The sequence below is a fragment of the Meleagris gallopavo genome, chromosome 2 (assembly GCF_000146605.3).
Source record: "Meleagris gallopavo isolate NT-WF06-2002-E0010 breed Aviagen turkey brand Nicholas breeding stock chromosome 2, Turkey_5.1, whole genome shotgun sequence".
NCBI classification, from domain to species: domain Eukaryota; kingdom Metazoa; phylum Chordata; class Aves; order Galliformes; family Phasianidae; genus Meleagris; species Meleagris gallopavo.
Window position 1 is genome coordinate 17,326,917 of NC_015012.2, and position 20,535 is coordinate 17,347,451.

Here is a 20,535-nt window from a genome sequence, read left to right on the forward strand (position 1 = left end):
TTCTTCTTTCCCCTCCTTTTTCAAGTGGTTTTTCTTGCTTGCTGTAATCCACTCCTAATTTATGGCCAACCCATCTGATGCCTGTGTTGTGTTTGCAAACACTGGTTGCTAACCTAGCCGGCCAAGTTTATGTCCCCCTGATCCGGTGCCACGTTCTCCATCTTTGGTGCTGCCTGTCAGCCCGCGCTGCTCTTTGCGCGCTGCGGTGTCACGTTGTGGGGGGAACCCGATCGGCAAACCCAGGGTTGGGTTACGGCCCTGGCTTACCGCTGTCCGGCAGCAGCATGGCCCTCGGTGTATTTAGGGTTAGGTGCCCCACTCTTTTTAAGCACTGTTTCCAAAGGCCACACGGCTCTATAGATAAATGTATGGATGGGGTGCCTGACTAGGCTCAAGTTAAAAAGAGGTTGTCTGATTTATTTTTAATGTAACAGACTGACATAAACTGATGCTGACAAGGGAGCGCTGGGCTTTACAGGGATTTTAAGAGCTGTGTGCCTCCCTTTGTGTCTCCTTGCTACTTCCTTTAATATGGAATGTCATTTTCAATTAAGCTCTTCAGAAGCAAAGATTTGCTCTGTTCTTTGTTCAGAAGGCACAGCAGCATTTAGAAGACTGACATGATTATTTCATTTTTTATCAAAAAGGTATCGTGTTCTTCACATTGGTGTTACATGGGCTTTTGCAGCCTAAGCGATCAAGGGCTGAAGCTGCTGCTCAGTTGTATACAAAGTATGAAGCATTCCTGTTCTTCCCTGTGTGCTCACAGCTGTTCTTGTTAGACCCCGGTGTTCCATTCCTGCTGAAACCTAAAGGCCTACTTTGTGTGGATGTGTCTTTTTTGTCCAGTACTGGGATGACAGGAGAGTGATGGGAGACCATCAATCACCTTCCTGCTTGATGATGGCAAAGCTGCGTTTTTTCCCAGGTTAGCTCAGGGACCCAGTGCCCACTTTCCTACCCAAAGCCCAGCAGCACGTTGTGGTGGGACTGTCATGGGATAGCAGCAGTGTATTTCTGCCTTACTGGAAGAATTTGCCATCCGTGGGTGCGTTAGCTCATAGTGAAAGTGGCTTGCAGTTTTGGGCTTTTTGCATGCTTTAGTTTGCTCCTGGGACATAAAAATAGGAAGTGGGGAATGCTTTGGCATTCAAATGAAAAGTATTATTTTACACAGAATGAAGTGTTTAGGTTTGGAGTTGAGTGTCTCCTTTCAAGTTAAATTAAATCTACAAATGAACCAAAAATGAAAAAGTGTAGTGCCTGTGCCAAAACATTTCAATAGTTTTTTTAAAAATGAGAAGAGTTGCCTTTGTCTCCCTAGCCCGTCCCTGGTGGTATTGACTTCACCTTACCCATCTTCCTCTGCCTTGCGGACCCAGCTGTGGGAGCCTCATGAACCCACTGTTGCCTTGGGCTTAGTTTTTTTTTTTAAAAACTCCTCTGTTTGACTGAGGGAAAACCAATCCAGATCAAAGGTGTGATGTGAAAATTTGCTAATAATCCCAGTTTTCCTCTGTATTGTGAAGTGGTGGCTGGAGACTGCAAGGGGCTTGGGGAGGAGCGGAACGGTTAGTTACTTCTCTGTTCTTGTTCCTGATTTGAGGAGCTTTTTTAAACTCTGGTTTGCAGTCTTCTCATTGCTTGTCTAGCAGGGAAATAAATTAAGTGGCTGGGTCTCGTTATAGCAAGGAGCACAGAACCTGCCAGCAAACCACTTTGTGCTCACTGCTGTGGTCTAAGAATAGCTTCAGATCTCTTACCAGCGCTGAAGTCACCTATCAGAGAAGTTGAAACAACTACAAAGAGGCCGAGAGACCTATAAAAGGAATAAGCGCCTGCTTTACGTTGTCTCGTGTTAACTCAAAGGACTGTGATCAACTGTCTTTGGAATACCTGATGTTTTCGTAATCTGTTGCAAACACATGATTTATTATTATTATGTAATCCAGCAGTGCCAGTGTTGCTTTAAGCCCTAATTGAATTACACTGCAGAAGCGCATTCAGGAGTAGAACTTGACACAACGGTCAAAAAATCCAGCTGTCCAGCAAATATGTGCCTGGCGCTTATTTCCACTGGAGATCTCCACTGAATAATTATTAGGTCATGGCTGAAATAGGGAAATGTGTATTTTTAAGTGTTAAGTAATGTGTGAGATGCATCCAGTGTGTTTAAAATGTGTTCCCTTGGTGCTGCAGAGGAAATCTGGCCTCATCAGTCACTGGGGGAAAAACTTCTGCTGCTTCTTCACAGACAGAGATTTCACCTTCGGTTTTCAGAGTCTGATTGCAGGAGCTTGAATATGTTTGTCAGTAGTAGTATTTGAGGTTTGAGAAGTTGTCAACTAATGCACATAGGCTTCTATTTTTTAGGATCTATTCATGCCTCTTTGTTTTTTTTCTCTTGAACAACAGCTGATATTTGTTCTTTTTTACTATGCTTAGGAGCCTAAAAGTTCTTAGATTATCTTTGATTTACAGCACCTCTGAAGTGGGGGATCAGTCACTTGTCTTTAGGCTATGACTCTTTCTTTACTCTATGGAAAACCATATTACAATTTCTTATTTACACCAGAAACACTAAAGTGAAAAAATGACATGAATGGAAGCAGCATTCCCATAGTCTTAACACTCATCTATCTTGCACATTCATTAACCAACTGGGAAAGAAATTTTTCTTAAATATTTAGCATAAGCTTGCAGAGCTATAGAAGTCACACTCTGCAAAGAAAAAGAACACTGTTAATCTACTTAAAAGAAGACCTAATGCTTTCTCACTCTGCAAAAGATAAGACCACGCGTGGTGCCTTGGCCTTGTTGGGAAGTTGCTGGTGGGCTTGGGGAACATTGGCTGCAGGGAATAGAAGGCTGACCTGAGTAGAACAACTGGCTGTTGCCTGAAGCTTGGTGTCTAGCTATTCAACTGGATCTGATGAGAGCAAGCTGGGGAGAGATACCTCCTTGAGCACTTCACCTGCTTGCTTACGCTGGCAGGGCCTTCAGGGGTTTTCACAGTGAGCTATGGTTTTAGCCTGATGAATGTGTTGACAGTAGTTGGAATGGTAGAGCTCCAGCGTGCACCAGTGCCTTTGAGGCTTGGCTGGGATGGAAAACCAGCCAGCAGTCCTGGCAGTGCCCCTGTGTCCCCTATGTGGAGGCAGAGAGGGAGGCTATTACGACAAGCTCACCTGGAGGAGCACTGCCCCTGCTTTCAAAATGTCTCAGCATGGTTATTTCTGCAGCTGGAACGTCCCGGGGCAGTCATGGTCTGTGCTGCGTGTTCAACTGATGCTTTATGCCCCAGCAGCTTCAGCAGTGAATCTGCGGGGATTTTTAATGCCTTGTGACTTTTCAGTACAGGAAACTGCTTCAATTAATATCTGTGATGAAGGCAACCTCGTGCCTGGAAGCATCACAGCCCACTGGAGATGGTTTCAGTGCATCCTCCTACTGCTGTGAAAGCTGCTGGTTCCCCAGGAGCACGCAACCTCCGGCAGGTGGTCTCAGCATGGCTCTGGACTTGTACAGCATAGATTCACAGAATCCTAGGGGTTGGAAGGGACCTCTGGAAATCATCTAGCCCAAGCTAAAGAAGGTTCCTGATAGGAGAAAGCAGCTTTTTAAGTGCTTAAAGGACAGAGGAAGATAAGCAAATTCCTTTCCTGTGTGGTGCAGAAAAGGGGGTATTCAGACTGGGGATAACTGACTAGATACGAGGGCAGTCTCAGGGCAAGGGGAGCTCTGGCCAAGGCCACACAGTGGTCATTCTCTCACATCTTCTGACACAATAGGCTTGCTGTGAGACCTTGGACGAGTCATTTTACCATTTGTAACACTGAGCTCATCTCTTACTTAGATCACCAATTAAGTGTAGTGGACCCAGATCCATCCACAGTCACAGCAGTGCTCTGAAACAACACATCTGTTTTGTGCAGAAAGTGGGAGAAAGAATAACAGGCACCCTTTTTGCTTCCTCCCTTAGCAGTGCATCCTTTCTAATGTAATACACAGTAGATTCTGATTTGCCTGTTGATGTTTTTGTTGACTTAAAAACCTCAAGGTTCAGTTTTATTTCTCTGTTCTGATGAACAGATTATATCCTTGCTAAAAGGAGCCACCGTGAGCAGCTCAAGGTCTGGAAGGAGCACAAACTTGTCCTCTCCTTCCACTTGTTTTCAGTGGTGCCCCTAAGAGCACATCACTACTCCCACATTGACCTGAGCCACCAAGTCTGCAAGAAGCCACCAGTGCCTTGTAGGAAAGGAGTATATAAACAGGAGGGAGAATGACTGATTACAAGGGTGGACAGTGATTGGACAAGGGGGAATGGCTTTAAATTGAGACAGGGGAGGCTTAGGTTAGATATTAGGAGGAGGTTTTTCACACAGAGGGTGATGACACACTGGAGCAGGTTGCCCAAGGAGGTTGTGGATGCCCCATCCCTGGAGGCATTCAAGGCCAGGCTGGGTGGCAGCCTGGTGTGGTTGGTGACCCTGCACATAGCAGGAAGTTGAAACTACGTGATCATTGTGGTCCTTTTCAACCCAGGCCATTCTATGATTCTCCCAGAGGAATGAGCCTCCTGTTGCTGTCGCTGCTTGTCCCCACATGAATTACTATATTTGTTAAAAAGAAATATATACTTTTTTTCCCCATATATATTTTTGTCAGTGGTTTTAAGAGATTAGGAAAATAGGTGAGAGAAGTTTGCTAGTTGAATTGACTGTTGCCAGTTTATGATGCTAGAGTGAGATACTGAGGCTTAAGTAAAGCAAGTGGCCAGTAATGTGTTAAAGCAAAAGCTCTTGTTAAAGCAGTTGACCTGTATTATGCCAGTGTTGGACTCTAATTCATCTTGGTCATCATAAGATACTGGGAGTTTTGACTGTGAACACTCAATGTGATTAACCTCAAGGCAAACCATCATATTTCTGTAGATATTTTCCTCTTAGTTCTGTAAGGCAGTATTACATCTCTATCAAGGAATAGTACACTACTTATGCCTCCTGCGAAGTACTGTTTATTTATGTGTAGAGGCAAGACATGATGTAGTTTTGATCTAGCTGAAGACATTCCTTGTTTGATCGCTGTTTAATTCTGGCTTTCCTAAGTGTAAGTTTTCTCCTTCCCTTGATGCTGGAATATAGGTTCTAGCCATGCTTCCTTGTCCATTAGGACTGTTGTGCAACGCTGGGTATCCTGATGGCCAGGATGGAGTGAGCTGCCAGGCGTTCAGCCTTGTAGCACTGGCTTAGGTTCCAGTTGGGATGGGATGGCCGTGGTGGTGTGGCAGTGTGGGGACTGCCTGGCATCTCACTGCTTCTGGTAGTTGGCTGTTTTGGACAGTGTGGTACTAGGATATTTCAAGGCAGTTTCCTTTACTGGATATGAAGAAAACTTCATATGCTTTGAAGCAGATTGCTGGAAAGTGTCAAATCAGTGCCAGATATAATTTGTAGTCAAAAGGAAGGAAATTTTTTATTTCTTTTTTTAAAGAGGTTTTAGATCCAGCAGGATTGAATGGCATTCACTGGTGTGTTCTAGTAGAACCCTGCTTTCCTTTCACACTGTTGCAACGTGTTGCTGGTGTTTCTGATGCAGAGGAGCAGTGGTTTGGGCTGGAAAGGAGCCTGCATTCATTCTCAGCAGAAACAGAACGGCTTGCTCAGTTGCTGGAGTGAAGCTGTCCTGAAGAGGTTGCCCTTAAAAGGGTAAAATGAATAAACAGATGACTGAACCATGAAAATGTCAGCCTTCTCTAAAACTTGCTAATTAAACAGAAACGTCCACTCCTACACACCCGGGATTACAGACTGTCTGAAACTGTGCTGAGGCCCTTCTCCCTCTTTGGATGCACCAAGCCCGCTGTGCTGTTTTGGTCCTCATGTATCCCAGAGCCTGGAGGTCCCATCCATTCTGCTTCTGTGAAAGCAGACTTGTAACTCCTTGTCAATATAGAACCATTTGTGGTATCTTTATAGCATGAATAGTTTCTGTTCCCTCCCCCATCACTTCCCCTGCCTCCTTTATTCATAGCTTCAGCATTTCTTGATGACCTTTTTGTTAATATGATTTCCAATGGGAGCATTTCACAGTAGAAGTATGTATTCCTTCAGGGCTTATGCTGACATTTCCAGTGATTATTTAATTGGACTTCACGTTAGCTTAAATCCCCATGGGAGAGCATACTTTTGCTATGAGAAGTTGTAAAGTGTCTAATTTTGAGTTTCTGCTATAAATGCTTGCCCTTCAGGGAGGGCAAGTCCAAACCTCATCTGTCACTGCAAAATCGTCACAGTTCAGGATGTAGGACTTAATTTCTTGTTCCAAGTTACATTCTTGTATAGCTTGAGCTCCTCCTCTTACCTTTCTGATCACTCTCTGAGAATAACAGAATGCTTTGAAGGATGCAGTCCTGTGATGTGTCCCTTTCTCCTGTGAGCGTTCTTTTTTATATTTTCTCCTAAATGGACAAACCCGATGCTTACTCAATGTGTAGGGGCCTTCCAGTTGCAAAACTGGAACTTCTGTCTTGAATTCATATGTGTGGTGACTTTAGGAAGGGCTGGTGAGTTGTCCAGAAGCACTAGTGGCATCTCTTAGGAGAGCTGGCAAGGGAGGTATGTTGCTTTCATAGGTGGTTTGTGTGTGCAACTTTTGTTTGAAGCAAAAAACTATGTTTAAGACAAACAAATAAACAAAACAAAACCAACCCTCAAGCTGAAATCCTAAGAAACATTCCCCAGTAGCAGTTTATATATATATATATAATTTTATATATATATATATATATATATATATATATATATTAACTTTTTTCTAACTAGAACTAGCATGGATGACCTTGTGCTTTCTCAGAAGAGAAAAAGCAATGGGATGACAGCTAGCAATGTGAAGAAGCAAGTCATATGTTCAGGTGTGAAAGGTATTGTGGATGAAAATGTGGTGGAGAGTGAGTGGTAGACATGATGGAAGGAAATGAGTGGAGCTGAGCAGAGCCTGTGTCTTTTGGCAGAGGGCAGTACATTAAGTGACCTCTCTCCTGCACACCTGGAATGTGTCCTTCAGGGCACCCAGTTGCTCTGTTCCTGGTGTGAAGTACTAGAGCAAAGTAGATAAGAGGAGGGGCTGCAAGAGGCCAGCAGGAGAGGATGTATGATGGCTGTGAGCCGCAGCAAGTTGAAACTAGAAATAATATGCAAATGCATGCGCATGTGCCTCGATGCTAGGGGACAGCATAAGTCTTTTTATCAGGTCAGACTCTCAACTTTTCAGGGGGGTCTCAATGCAGCCAGGTCAGGGACGTGCTTGTAACTCCTCTGGGTCAGAACTCATCAATGAAACAGCATCTCAGGGTAGTTCCCACATGGAAAAAAACTGACCTCAAGTTCTCTGGAATGCCTGGGCTTGCTTTTTTTTCGGTATTTTTGTTTTGCTTTGTTTTGAAGTCCTATTGGCAGCTTGATTAGAGGGAGAGACTAGATTAGATTGAGTGTATCAAAGTGGAAGCTGTTCTTTGTGAACTATGTTTACTTTCACTTTTTTGTTGCTTGTTTAAAGTTTAATCTTTTGCGGCAAGGCTGATGCCAAATGCCATGTGGATGATGAGGAAAGAAGCCTTGCAATGGGTGGTTTGAACTTCCTGCAGACAGTTAAGAAGTCTGCCTGTAGGATTGGAAAGGGAGACGTAACTCACATGTTGGTAGCCACACGAATACAAAAATCTTTAGTTATTTATATTTATGAGTTCTCCCACCCCCAGTTCTCCAAAATCAGTGTTGATTCTTGAGACCATTGAGGATACTTACATTGCAAAAGGATGGTGAATGAGGTTTCTGTTCAGAAGAGCTAAGTATGGTTGCAGTTATGTTTGTTTGTTTGTTTTTATTCCATTATTTAACAGCAGAAATGTACGGGGACAGTCTTAGCATCCTTGTATTCTCTTGTACCTTGACTGAATTGAGATGTCAAGTGGGCTTGATGCCTCAGTCTCCATCCAGTGTTTTTTATGAAAACAAACAAAACCCCCATAGTTTTCTTGAAGTCAAAGGAGCTAGTTCTAATTTTGTTTGGTTGAACGTGGTTTGACATGTCCCTACTAGTTATGAGAGAGGAGAATTGTCCTTCTCATCTTTTCCTGCTGTGTGGGCCAAATACATTATCTTCAACCACAGCACAACCCTTGAGCTCTCCACAGCAGTGAGCATGAACCTGGCCATGCTGAGGGGAAGGATGTCTGTCTTGGGTAACAGGAGCACTCCTGCCGTGCTGGAGTTAGCCCTGTTGCTCAAAGAGGTGTGGGAAATGCTGTTCTCTGTAGTGTCCTGAGCATTGCACACCGTGTAGGCCTAGCCCTGCTTGAGGCAAAAGCAGAGGAAGGCTGAGGGAGTACTGCAGGAGAAATATGGGGAGCATAAGGGAAGTCCCTTTCTGTGTCATCTGATGGAGATAGGACTGGTGGAGCTCTGGTTGGGTTAAAGCCCGGATTCAAGGCCATACATTTCTGCAGGCCATGGGTTGGTATTGTGAAGACATGATCCCGGCGGTTGTCCCATCTTGAGAGTGGCCTTGGCCACGACTGGCCGAGAGCTCTGCTTCAACCTGTAAAGCTGCTTTTCCCTTGGGGAAGAAAGCGAGCTGTGATGGATTTGCTGCTGAAAGCGCACCCAAGCATGCAGAGAGGATACACAACAGCACGACCCAGATGAGCTCATGCTTGCTAGCGGGTGCCTCAGCACACCCTGCACATGCAGTGGGAGCAGGGGGGTGGTCCAGGACCAGATTCTGCTGCCCACCTGGGGTGGTACAGGCTGGGCACCCCCCAACCCACAGCACACCTCTATTTGTATGGGCTCAAGTCGCGTTTGCTTAACCTTGAGGCATCCTGCTCTTTGAGTTGACTTGACACAAAGTCATCTGTTCATTAATAACACAGAAGCAGTTTAATTGTTGTCTTAGTGGAAAAATACATGAGACTGTCATCAGCTGTTGCTTCTGGCAATGCTTTCTGCAGTAATGTAAATAAATGAGGTCACAGGTTTAAAGGAACAGGCTGTACTTGCACAAATTCAAAGCGTCATCTTAAACAGATACGCACCAATTGCCTGAATGTCTTATATTGTGGTGCTGTGCTCATGCCACAAACGTTAGCTGCTTAAAGCTGTAACATTTCGACCTCAAACACAGCCACATCTAGCCGTAGGGCTCGGTTTGTTGTGTAGGTCCTGTCGCTGTCACAGAGAGCAGAACTCGGCGCTGCCCTCCGTTTCCTGTGAGGAGCTGCAACCACCATGAGGCCTCCCCTCAGCTCCTCTGAGCGAACCCAGTGGCCTCAGTTCTTCTTACACACCTTGTCCTCCAGGCTCTTCTCCATCTTTCTAGGCCTCCTTTGGACACTCTCTGATACGTCTTTTCCTGATAATTCACAGCTCTATGGGATTTCTGCTTTTGTTGCATGTGAATTTTGGTTTGGTGGTTTTGTTATGGTTTTTTTTTTAGGTTGCTTTGTGGTGTTGTAATTGAGGATGAGTGGATCCAAAATCCATCTGAATAGCTTTCAAAGCTGTATAAAAGGTCTGTTTGTCTGTGGGGATCACGTGTTCTATCTAAATGTGGATCCTGCATCTGCAATCTGTCATGTATAAAAAATGTCCCTGCTGTAATTGCAACAGGTATTGCTCTGTCAGGGCGTTTTGTGCTGCTTGACTTTGCCTAAGGTGTCCCTACTGTGGGAGAGGAAGCTTTACTATGGGGTAAGAATCTCTTTCGAGGTAGGAAATATGTCAACTCTACTGAAATGTATCACAAAGCAAACCCTGGCTTATATAGAAAATCCTTGTGGAAGGCATCCACAAGGATAGAGTCCAGCCCGTCACTCTAGACAAAACCACTGATGAAGAGGTATTGCAAAACATGGAGAAGGAGGGTGGGTGTTACTGTACTCCTTGCATATTTTTTTCCATTTTTCTCCCCTTATAAATCCCTTGCACAGAACGTGTGCAGATAAAATGTGTTGGTTTTCCTTTCTGTAAAGATGGCTGTTCCTATTGTGAGGTCACAATCCTTTGCAAAACTGGTCACCGTGTTTCTACCGCACATTTTGTGTCTGCTTTGAATTATGCGCTCCTTTTCATGATGGCAAATGACAGCTGCTATTCAGCATAACTTCTGTGCCGTTTGCCCCTGCTTGATTTGCTCTGAGCTCTGGCTCCTGCCCAGCTGCTCACCTGGCCTCGAGAGCACAGAGTGGCTTCAGAGCTGGAAATATGCCCACAGCTGCTGCGTGGCAGGGGATCGGGAGGCATCATGCAAAATGTCTGTGGGCAGGTGGTTGCAAAAAGCCTGAGCAAACAAGTATGAATAGCTGGAGTGTATACAATGCTGATTTGAAGCTTCCTAAAAATTTTGATGTCTCAGACAATCCCTAGCCTGTGGTCATTCACTAACTGTTCTGGCAGGACAGAACAGTGGAATATTTCACACAGCTCATGCAGTGATAACTGCAAACATCTCTGGCCCTTCACATCAGTGGTGAGCAGAAGCACTGCCTGCTGATGCCTAGATAGCAGGGCAGGCTGTCTGCTGCAGAGGTCCTGCTTCCTTCATTCCTTTCCTTATAGGAAAAAAGACTGAATATCCAAGTGTGCTGGACATCCTTGCATGCCTGTTGCTTTGTTTGGGTGTGGGTAGGTTCAGGCTCCCTGACAACTTGCTCAGCAGCTGTTTTGGAGCAGCGTGTGGGATGTTCTCTGTATCTGTGTGAGGGCTGTCAAACTGGCTGGATGGTTCAGGCTTTTTACCACGCTCTGGTTATTAAAGCTATGTGATACCTTCAAAGATGGAGAAGATGGGTTACAAGCATAGCATTCTGTAATGGTGTAGCTGGTATGTCTGCTAGCATTTTGCTTAGTCAATATGTTGTGCCTGAGAATTTGAGTGTCCTACTGGAGGTGAGCACACAGCTGCATGTGAGCCCCATGGCTGGAGCTCAGCACTACCATGCATGCCACTGGTTCTTCCCAGTGGATGTGTTGCCTGTCTGCTGCAGCTGCAGTGGTGGAGGCTTTCTGTATTACAGTTAGCAGCTGAAAATCTGCTTTTAAAACTCAGCTTGCCTGTGTGCTAGTGAGAGGCTTCTCACCCACATGTTGTGCCACAGCCCATTTTTACATTTCTTTTTCCCTCTGTGACTACATCTTGTTGCATCCTTTCTGGACACCCATTCTTGTCCATTGCTCCATTGGTTGGGTGTCTGAAGCAGTTCAGGTTAGTGATCTTCTCCAACTAATGTCCTGAGAGGGAGCTCACTGTAAGTTCTCCAACTCTGCTGTGTGCTTAGGGTGGCTGGTGAAGGGTGATGTCAAAAGGAATGCAGCTCTGAAGAGTGCTGAAGCAGTGTGGTCCTACGTCCACTTGTGGCTGCTGGCTCCCAGAAGGCTGTGGCGGAGATGGAAAGTGAGAACTGACCCCAGGGCCACTGCAGCTCCTTGTTCTTAGGACTGGTTCTTGAGGATCTCCACGGGTTCTGGGTGTTGTTTGAACAATTATTTAAGCTGGATGGATTGCTTGCCTGTGCAAAAGCAGTGTAAGTGTTGGAGTAGGGTTGAGTTGACTGAAATGTGGTCACGGTTCAGCCTTTAGCCTAGACTGTTGGTTTGGGTGAGATGGCAGATGGCATCATCATGGTGACCCTCGTCTTCTCTGTTGTTCTTGAGCAGCCTGCAAAGACTTTTCAGCCCCCATAAAGACCGGGTGGTGTAGTTTGCAGATGAGCTCAGACTTTTGTCCTTGCCTTTTCTTCTGCGCTGTGCCCTGTTACAACAGCTTTGTGAACAGAGATCTTTAAGGCAGATGCGTTTGTGCTTTGTCTGGTAAACTGCAGAAACAGCTGAAGATAAGCATGCTTTTGAGGCATGGGAAATATTCTGCATTTTGAGAGCGATTCATGGGTTTCTGGGAAAGTTAGTTACTAGCAGTATGTGAAGGACAGGAAGAAGGTGAGATCAGACAGGCCCAAGGACTTCTGTAGCTCTGTAGCATGCTGTGTCCTGGTGTCCATCCAGAAGTGCCCCGATGTGGAGGCACTCAGACCTCTCAGGCTTTGGTTTGTGCTTCCTTGTCCCATCTTCTGGTGTGTGGCCAGGCCAGTGGTTTTGGTGCTGTCTGAATGATGGGAACTCACCTGCCCTTGTGCAGAGGAGGTGACTGAGTAGGGGGATTGCTTGAGGAGTGGAGAGTACAGGAAAGGAAGCAATAAACCTCCTTTGTGCAAAGAGTGGAAGGCGAGTTATGGCCACCTGCCTTCAGCAGAAGGACCCAGGGCTGCCTGCATATTGCGAGCCTCCAAAGGAAGGTCTGGGATTTAAAATTCACCCCTGTCTAACTGTGCTTGTTTCCCTCTTGTTGGCCAGTTGCAGGCATATAAATAGTGTACATGGGTTGTAGCTGGGCTTCTCCCTTCTCAAAGCTGGCTGTGGCCTGGTGAAGGGCACTAGTGCTATCAGGTACAAAGATGGACCCTGGGTGAGCACTGGCACCAAGGTGTTGGAGCTGCAGTGCTCAAGAGTTGGGTGTCTTTCTAGCTGAACCAAAGCCTGCATGACGGCTTAAAAGCCTTCCTTTCACTAGATCGTTGTGAAAGAGCATGGAAAAGGCAAATAACCTTTTAGAAGGAAGGGAAAAAATAGCAAGATGGTGACATTCAGCATTTGTTTTGGCTGGAGTAACTCTTTCTAGTAATCTACATGTAGTTTTCCCCTTCCTGGAATTTTTTGGCTTTCATTTAATAAAGTGCAGTTGAGCCCAAGCACTTGGCTGGTCTCGGCACAACACGTGGCCCCATGTACCCTGCTCCAGCAGAAACCTACATGTCTGTGGGTGGCAGGAGGGTATGGCTGCCCTTCTCCTCCTGTGCCTCTCTTCCCAGGCGCGGAGGCGAGCCACCTGTTAACATTACATCATTGGCTCCCAAGAACGCCGTCGTACCAAAGGCCCGAAACAAAGTGGTTCTTCTTGTATTGTTTGCACTCAAAGAGCTGATGTCATGCCAGCTGATGTCATTGTGTGCTTTGTGTAATTGCTATGGAAACTGGGCAGGTGGGGAGCCCAAGGCTGATGTAATTGCCGAATGAGGTGTAGAAAGAAGCTCTGCTTTTCTTCCTAGTTCTGCAGAGCTGCCCTCTTGGAGGGGGGGCGGAAGGGGAAGAAAAAAGGGGGAAATTGCTGCTTGAAAAAGCCAGCAGTGTGACTTGCAGTAGAGCTAGGGGAACATGAGCCAAAAAAGTGACTTCTCCCTTCCCCCTCAAACCCATTTCCCAATCCATATTAGTGTCCTAAAAATAACCTGCTAGATATATTCAGGCAACTGGGACAGAAAAAGGAGAACTGTTTGCCCCATGTTAGGCAAGCACCTTGGTTGTTGTTACATTTCAAGGTGTGGCATTGCTTTGTCCGACTATGCGGGCATGTGCTGTTCTCAGGAGCCAAGGCTGCGAGCCTACGTGCTGTCCCTGAGAGCTGCGGGTGCCCTATAGAGGTCTCTAACCAAAATATCTACTTGGTCTCTCTCCCCAGGAGGACTCAGCGGTTTCAAGCAGAACCATGAAAACCTCTGCGATAACTCCCTCCAGCTGCAAGAGTGCCAGGAGGGGGGAGGCAGCAGTGCATCCGCAGTGCCCCCCACACTACCTCAGTCCATCCCCACCACGCCGGACATTGAGAATGCCGAGCTCACCCCTATCCTGCCTTTCCTCTTCCTCGGAAATGAGCACGATGCTCAGGACTTGGAGAAAATGCAGAGGATGAACATAGGCTATGTAATCAATGTGACCACCCACCTGCCCCTGTACCATTACGAGAAAGGCATGTTCAACTATAAGCGGCTCCCGGCCACTGACAGCAACAAGCAGAATCTCAGGCAGTATTTTGAAGAGGCTTTTGAGTTCATTGGTAATTATCCTTGACTGGAACTACTTTCTCCCCACTACCCCCTCCCCTCACCTATTACAAGAATCTGGAATGAATTTTATGCTTTGCTAACTACCCCGAAGGCTGTGTAAGGTCACATTTACTTTTGTTTAGATTGTCAGAAATACTGAGCACCTCATTTCTGCTGTTCATTTCTGGCACATCTGACTAAGTAGCCCAGAGGTACAATTTTATCCACTGATAGCGATGCCTACCTCTAACCCTCCAAATCTGGGTCTTTTCCACCCCTGCTTCTCCCAGCTGAGATTTTTGTCATTCCCTCTTCGTGATTCCTTTGCATTTCCTAGTCTTCACAGTGGCTTCTAGCCAAATTTTTGTAGTAACTATTTTTAATGACAGCTGAGTCTTCCCTAACTCAGTTTTATGAGAGAAATGACAAACTTTCCTACTCCGCTTATTTTATCATTAGATTTGTAACTTCAGTGTATGTGTGGGTGAGTGGATAGCAGTGAAAACTAGTATTAATACGCTTCAAATTCCTGTAGGCTGTGAGACAGTTCACTGTGAAAATGCAGCTGCATCTGAAATTGGGGAGGTAGCTGAGGAAATGAAATTACTGTGTCAATCTGAACCTCGCTGTGATTCACGCAGCATATACCTCAGTTTGGTTGGGGGGCTGTGCCTTCAGCTCTGGTCGTCTCTATTAAGCCCAGACAGTCTTTTTAAGTGGAGCTGGTCATTGAGGACGTTAAGTAATACTGAAACCTTGTGAGGACCTTTCCTTGTTCTTCTCTATGTATTTGTGGGCACAGCTTCCTGCAGTGTACACACTGAGCTCAGCCTTTTGCAGCACAGTGGATGTCTGCTGGTGTTTATCCAGTAGTAGTCCATGTGTTTAGACATTTCCTGAAACTTCCTTGTGTTGGGGAGGAACCATGGCTGTGATTATTATTATTATTATTTTTTTTCTCTTGCTGAAGCTGGGCTAATCTTATTATCAATAGTTCAGGTTTGATAGTGGAAGCCAAGATGACGAAAGCATACTTCTTTGCCACATCACAGCTTAGGTCCTTAGCTGACCCCATGAACTTATTGAAGTGGACTCAGGGCTGTCTTCCTTGATTCCTGCTCTCAAAAATAGACTGTTTATGGCTCTTGGGTGAGAGCATTTGTGCACAGCTCCTCTGGAAATTGACCCTGCTTGTGCTGGCTCTGTGGGATGCTCTTGAGCTCACCAAGGATCCAGCCCTGGTCGTGCAGCTGGGGCCTAGGGTGGGAAACCCAGGCCTATCATATTCTGGTCCCATCTGCCTTGGTGCTGGTTCTCGGTGCTCTTGGGTGCTGCTGGTTCTGGCTGTGTTCTGGTTAGCAGGAGATCATCATGCAGCGTACGTTATTTCAGTGAAGGTGAGTAAGCAGAACACTGCTTATACTGTAGTTTTGATGGCAGGCAGCATTAGAACTCAAATACAACTCAACGTTAGAACTCAACAACTCAAACTCTTAAGTTACAGACTGTATGTTTTTTTAATTGGTTTGATGACCTTACTAAGGGCAGAGAAAACAGCCTTGCTCTGAAAACATTTAGAAAGTATTTTGAAACTCATTTTCCTTTCCTCTTCAATAATTATAGCTTGAGGGGCTAGCTTTGTTTTTAATAAACAAATAATTCTCCATTGAGGTTTTTCTCCTTAGCAAATTTAGCTAGCTAGGGGAGTAACTAGTCAAAGTTTTCCCTCCCTCAGGGTAAGCTTTTTAAATTTCATTTGAGACAATAGGGAAATATGTAAACAGGAGGTCATTGGCATGTATCTATTTAAATAAATTAGAAAATGAACATAAGTTTAGTTAAGATTAAGGGCATAGGAAGTGAATCTCAAAATGCGTGTTAAAAAGTGTTCGGAGTTTTGAGTTTCTTAAATACTGGCAGATAGAAACATAGAATTCAGCTTCCTTTAAGTTTTCATAATACAAGTGGAACTTGTGGAATAAGATGCACTTTACTCTTTGTGGGATTAGATTCACACCAAAACCTGTGAGCTAAATTCATGTTCTCCTCCAGATTAATAAAAGGAAGTACACTGAAACGTCACATCTTGAAAGCTTTAACTTCCATTTTCAAAGTAAGCTGTGGGAAATGAAGATGCTGTGGCAGTGACTTCCTCCTCTTTCCCGGGTCCTGTGCTTCCAGGAGCTTTTTTCGCTCTTGCATCTCTCTGTGCAGATGATATGTTTTGGCGGAGAGCACATGTACATCTGACTGCACATGTGTGCTGTCCTTTTCCTCTTTCCCCTCGTTCTTTCCTCGCTGCTCCTAGAGAGACGTTTGGGAAAGGTAGCCTTTGGCAGAATGAGGTGCTCCAGTTGCTAAGGGGCAAAGATGACAATACCCTTTTCATGCAATGAAAGATGATTAAAATTGGGCTGGGAGGCAAAGATTCAGTTGAAACAGACAATTTGCTGTGCAAACTGGCCTGTGTGCCTTACGTGAAGTAGCTTTGACTCCCTAAAGGAGGGAGGACTAGAGAGGAAGAGGAGGAGATGCTGCTGTGCTTCTAGCCAAATAGAGCAACTTTTTACATCAAGTTACTTTTCATTGCACCGAGCTTTGCTAATTTACTAAATAGCAGAAACCTTACTTTCTTCTGTTGTTCTTGTTTTCAGAGGAAGCCCATCAGTGTGGAAAAGGTCTTCTCATTCACTGCCAGGCCGGAGTGTCCCGATCTGCCACCATAGTTATTGCGTACTTGATGAAGCACACGCGCATGACCATGACGGATGCCTATAAATTTGTAAAAGGCAAACGACCAATCATTTCTCCTAACCTTAACTTTATGGGGCAGTTACTGGAGTTTGAGGAAGACCTAAACAATGGCGTCACCCCGCGAATCCTCACACCAAAGCTGATTGGTGTAGAAACTGTTGTGTGACGGTGAAGCTGCAAAGAGGTGGTCAATGAAGGGGTTAGCCTGTTCTTCACCTGATTTAGGGCAGTGAGGGATGGGCTGTGGGGTTTTTTTGTTTGTTTGTTTTTTTAGCTTCTGGGTGGGGAGGGGGTTGCAGCAAACTTTTTTTGTGAATAAAAACCTTTTTTTGTAAGGAAAGGTTTTAAAAGAGATCCAAGAACTTGGCCATGTTTGGGATGCAGTTGCGATTTCCTTCCCGGGCACTGATAGAGCAGAGAAGCTTTGGAGCAAAAGGAGTAGTTTTTAAAATCCAAAAGCCAAGAAGAAATATTGGGCTTTTTTTTTGTTGTTGTTTGTTGGTTGGTTGGTTTTTTCCTCCTCCTCCTCTCCAGCTACTCGTAGTGTTTATGGCTAAGTAGTCTGTGCAGGTTCATAGACTGAAGAAACCTAAGTTGAAGACAAAACACAAACAGCCAAAACAAAGCAGAAAAAACTTGCTGAAGCATGAGGGCCTTCGTTCTGCAAAGGCGTTGCTACAGATCACCTAGCAAATCGCTCACTGACGCAAAGGAGATGAGAGCAGCTTAAAAAGTCTGCAGGCACTTTTCACACTCCTGACTCAAACTAAAGAAGATAAAAAAAAGTTTATTTGGCGTGTTTCATGTTCCAGTTCTATTTTTCTATTTTGGGGTGTAAGGTTTTAACAGAAAGGGACTTTGATCATTCTATGCCATATGCCTTCACTGGCTTCTTGTGCAATAATAATTTGGGATTTGTTTTGAGTGTTCAATCCAATTAGAGTTGGCTGCCCACTAATAATAAGATAATTTTTAAAACCTAATAGTGCAATGGCAGCTGGCTTGGTACAGAAGGGATAAGTGAAAGCAATTATTTTGTTCCTTTATATGATTTTGATCCTAGTTACAGTGCCATAAACCTTGTTACATATGTATATCAGAATGTACAAAAATCGAGAACGAGCAAAGTTTATTTAAAATATTTTTCGCACAAAATATTGGTGTGTTTCAGTTGTCTATGTAAAAGAAATTTGATTATAAAAGCAAAAAATCCTGTGGGAAATGTGTGTCCTTTTATTTCTTTATCAGTTTTCCATTTGCTTTCTGTCGGATGGGCTTTTGGTTGTGCTTGATTTTGGGGGTGGGGGGTTGTTTTTGTTTGCTTTTTCTTTTGCAGTGTACAATGCCCATTGACAAAGCTGATACCTTTTGTTTGACATCTCTTCTTCAGTGTCCTGTTCCTGTCCTCTGCTGATGGAATGTGTTTTCTTTATTTCTTGCTGTACTCTTGCATCCCTTGCTTTCAGTAGCCGTGTTTTTATCTCCTAGAAATACATTGAACTTGGAGCTGTTTAGATGAAATTGCATGACTGGGGTGAACTTTTTGGGACAGACCTACAGCTCAACAGTTATTTGAAAAAATAAGAAATAAACATTTTCCAATGATTCCTTTTCATCTTCCTGCAATTAGCTTACCTTCTGTGTTTCAGAACTAGTTTCTAGAGAGAGATGAGTGTCCTTCTGTTTGTTTGTTTTTCCCTGGCCTCTCCAAAGCCTGCTCCTTTAGCAGTCCCATGATCCCTGGTCCTGCTGGAATTTTTCCTTCTCTTTGCCCACTTTTCTTTCATCCTTTCCCTTTTCCAGTTGTGTCACTGTTAAGTGTGATGTGTATCGCAAGGCTTCTGCCCAGCAATGTCCCTTAGGTGGCTGACTTCTTTTGCTTTCTTTGTTTCTATTTTTTTTTTTTTTAATTAATGGTATGGTATAAACTGATCTCCTCCAGACTGTTACCAACTTAAAACTTGTTTGAGCCTAAAATGAGCTAAAAAAACATTTCTCGTACGATTCTGTTGTGCAAGCTGATATATCCCAGGAAGCCTCGTAGCTGTGAAGGTTTTTCCTAGGTGAAAACCAGTGTGGACTGAACCAAGATTAAAACAGGACCTGTCAGAAAACTTATGTATAATCACATTAGACATGTATATTTTTGTGGACATTTTACTTAAAATGTTGTTACTATACCGATATTTTCTTGAAACGTATCCCTTTATTAAATTATTTTTCTACTGGAACTGATTTTTTTTCTTTCCTATGGTTGGTCTCTTCAGTGAGATGCCCTTGGCAGGGAGCGTTACCCAGACTTCAGGCTCCAACTGCTGTGGGTTGAGGACAGCATGCTGCGGTGGGAAAAGACATCCCTCCCAAAAGATGGGCTCCTTTCTTTGCCCTTGGGCTCAGCCTTTTTCAGCTGTTCTGCATGAACTGCAGATGGCTGCACCTGGGTCATGTTATTAGCGGGCGGAGAAGAGGTTAAAAAAGCTCTTTGCTGCTTGCAGCTCAGTGATTCAGAGGAAGGGAAAGAGCAGCAGGGCTGGCTGAGATTGTAGCAGCTTGCATTACTGAAGTGGGATCTGGATGATAATGCTGGAGTTCTACAGAGCAAGTGGAGTACACAGCCTAGTACATCTCAGCCTTAAGCCTAAGGGAGCAAAGAAAAACTAAATTCAAGACAAGTCTTGAAGACCTTTTGTTACTGTTTGCTGGTGCCTTGATCCTGCCCTCTATTTCCTTTGGGGAGAAGACAAATCTGAGGTCCCTGTCCCACCCACTTGGCAGATACAGCCTACAAGTGCTTCAAGATGGAGCAGTCATGGAGGCGGCATCTTGCATGGTCACAAGGTCTGCTAGCCAGTGGTTGTGGGAAGGTTCAAAAGCACTCCCAGGAGCTAATGGGGCCAAGGCAGGAGCTGTGAGGGGTATAGGAAGGCACCCAGCAGGCTAGGAGCACATAAGACTCAAGGCCTGACCTGCTGCAGCAGGGCTGGCTCTGGGCCACATGCTCCCAGCAGGCTTCTCCTGAGGAAAGGGAGAGTCAGTGGGGAGGACAGAAATAAGTTATCTCTTGGCAGAGTTAAGGAGGCGATCAAAGATTATGAGTGGCTGATAGCTGGCTCATTAGCAGGTGTCTATTTTCATGTGGCCTGTTTGCCCTCCTACAGGTACACAGGTGTTGACCAACATCGGGTTTACATCAGTGGGAGCACAGCCTGACAACAGGAGCTGATGGGAGAGCCAGGGATTGCACAGAGCACACCTGGGCATTCTGCTGGCAGTGGAACAAGGTGGCACAAACCATGCTGTGGTCTCATGCTGGCAGTCCCCAGGTCCTCCTGCTGGTGACAGCAATGTTGGTCAGTCTGCTCACCTGAGCACTACACCTGCTGAGGGGCTGCCTTCCTCTGAACAGCCACTGCATGTCTTCAGGCACCCTGAAGGGCTCCTGGTTTGACTTGATGAATGTCCAGGCAGTATTTCTCTCCAAAAGGCCAGAGACTAAAGCCTGCAGCAACCCCTGCTTAGAGCTGTTCTGTTACTGGGCAAGGGATGTTGTGAGGTGAAGCAATTATACATCACAAGCATCTGCTAAGCAGTGTGCCGGTCTCTCCAACTCATGTTCTCTAGGGTGGGGAGGCCTAGCAGGTGTGTAATGAGCTGCAGCTGAACCTAATCAGTGTGAGATGCAGAAAACCTGCCAGTGAGTCAGCACTGATCTTTTTGTGCCTTTGCGGAGACAGCGTGCTGGAGTCTACAGAAATACAGCCCTTTGTCTTAGGAAGTCTGAGCTTATATTGAGTTCTGTTGGATTTAGTTGGGCTTGAACCCATCATCAGGAGTTGCTCTCCTCT

The 20,535-nt window shown here is 45.1% G+C and overlaps 1 protein-coding gene across 1 annotated transcript in view; it reads left to right on the forward strand.

Annotated features, from left to right (window-relative positions):
* DUSP10 (dual specificity phosphatase 10) overlaps positions 1-18,925 on the forward strand; it is a 22,758-nt gene extending 3,833 nt beyond the window's left edge. Inside the window, exons 3-4 of the mRNA XM_003203827.4 lie at positions 13,573-13,947; positions 16,591-18,925. Of these exons, the coding sequence (XP_003203875.1) occupies positions 13,573-13,947; positions 16,591-16,856 (641 nt within the window). The 3' untranslated portion in view covers positions 16,857-18,925. The remainder of the gene's footprint in view (positions 1-13,572; positions 13,948-16,590) is intronic.
* The last annotated feature ends 1,610 nt before the right edge of the window (positions 18,926-20,535 follow it).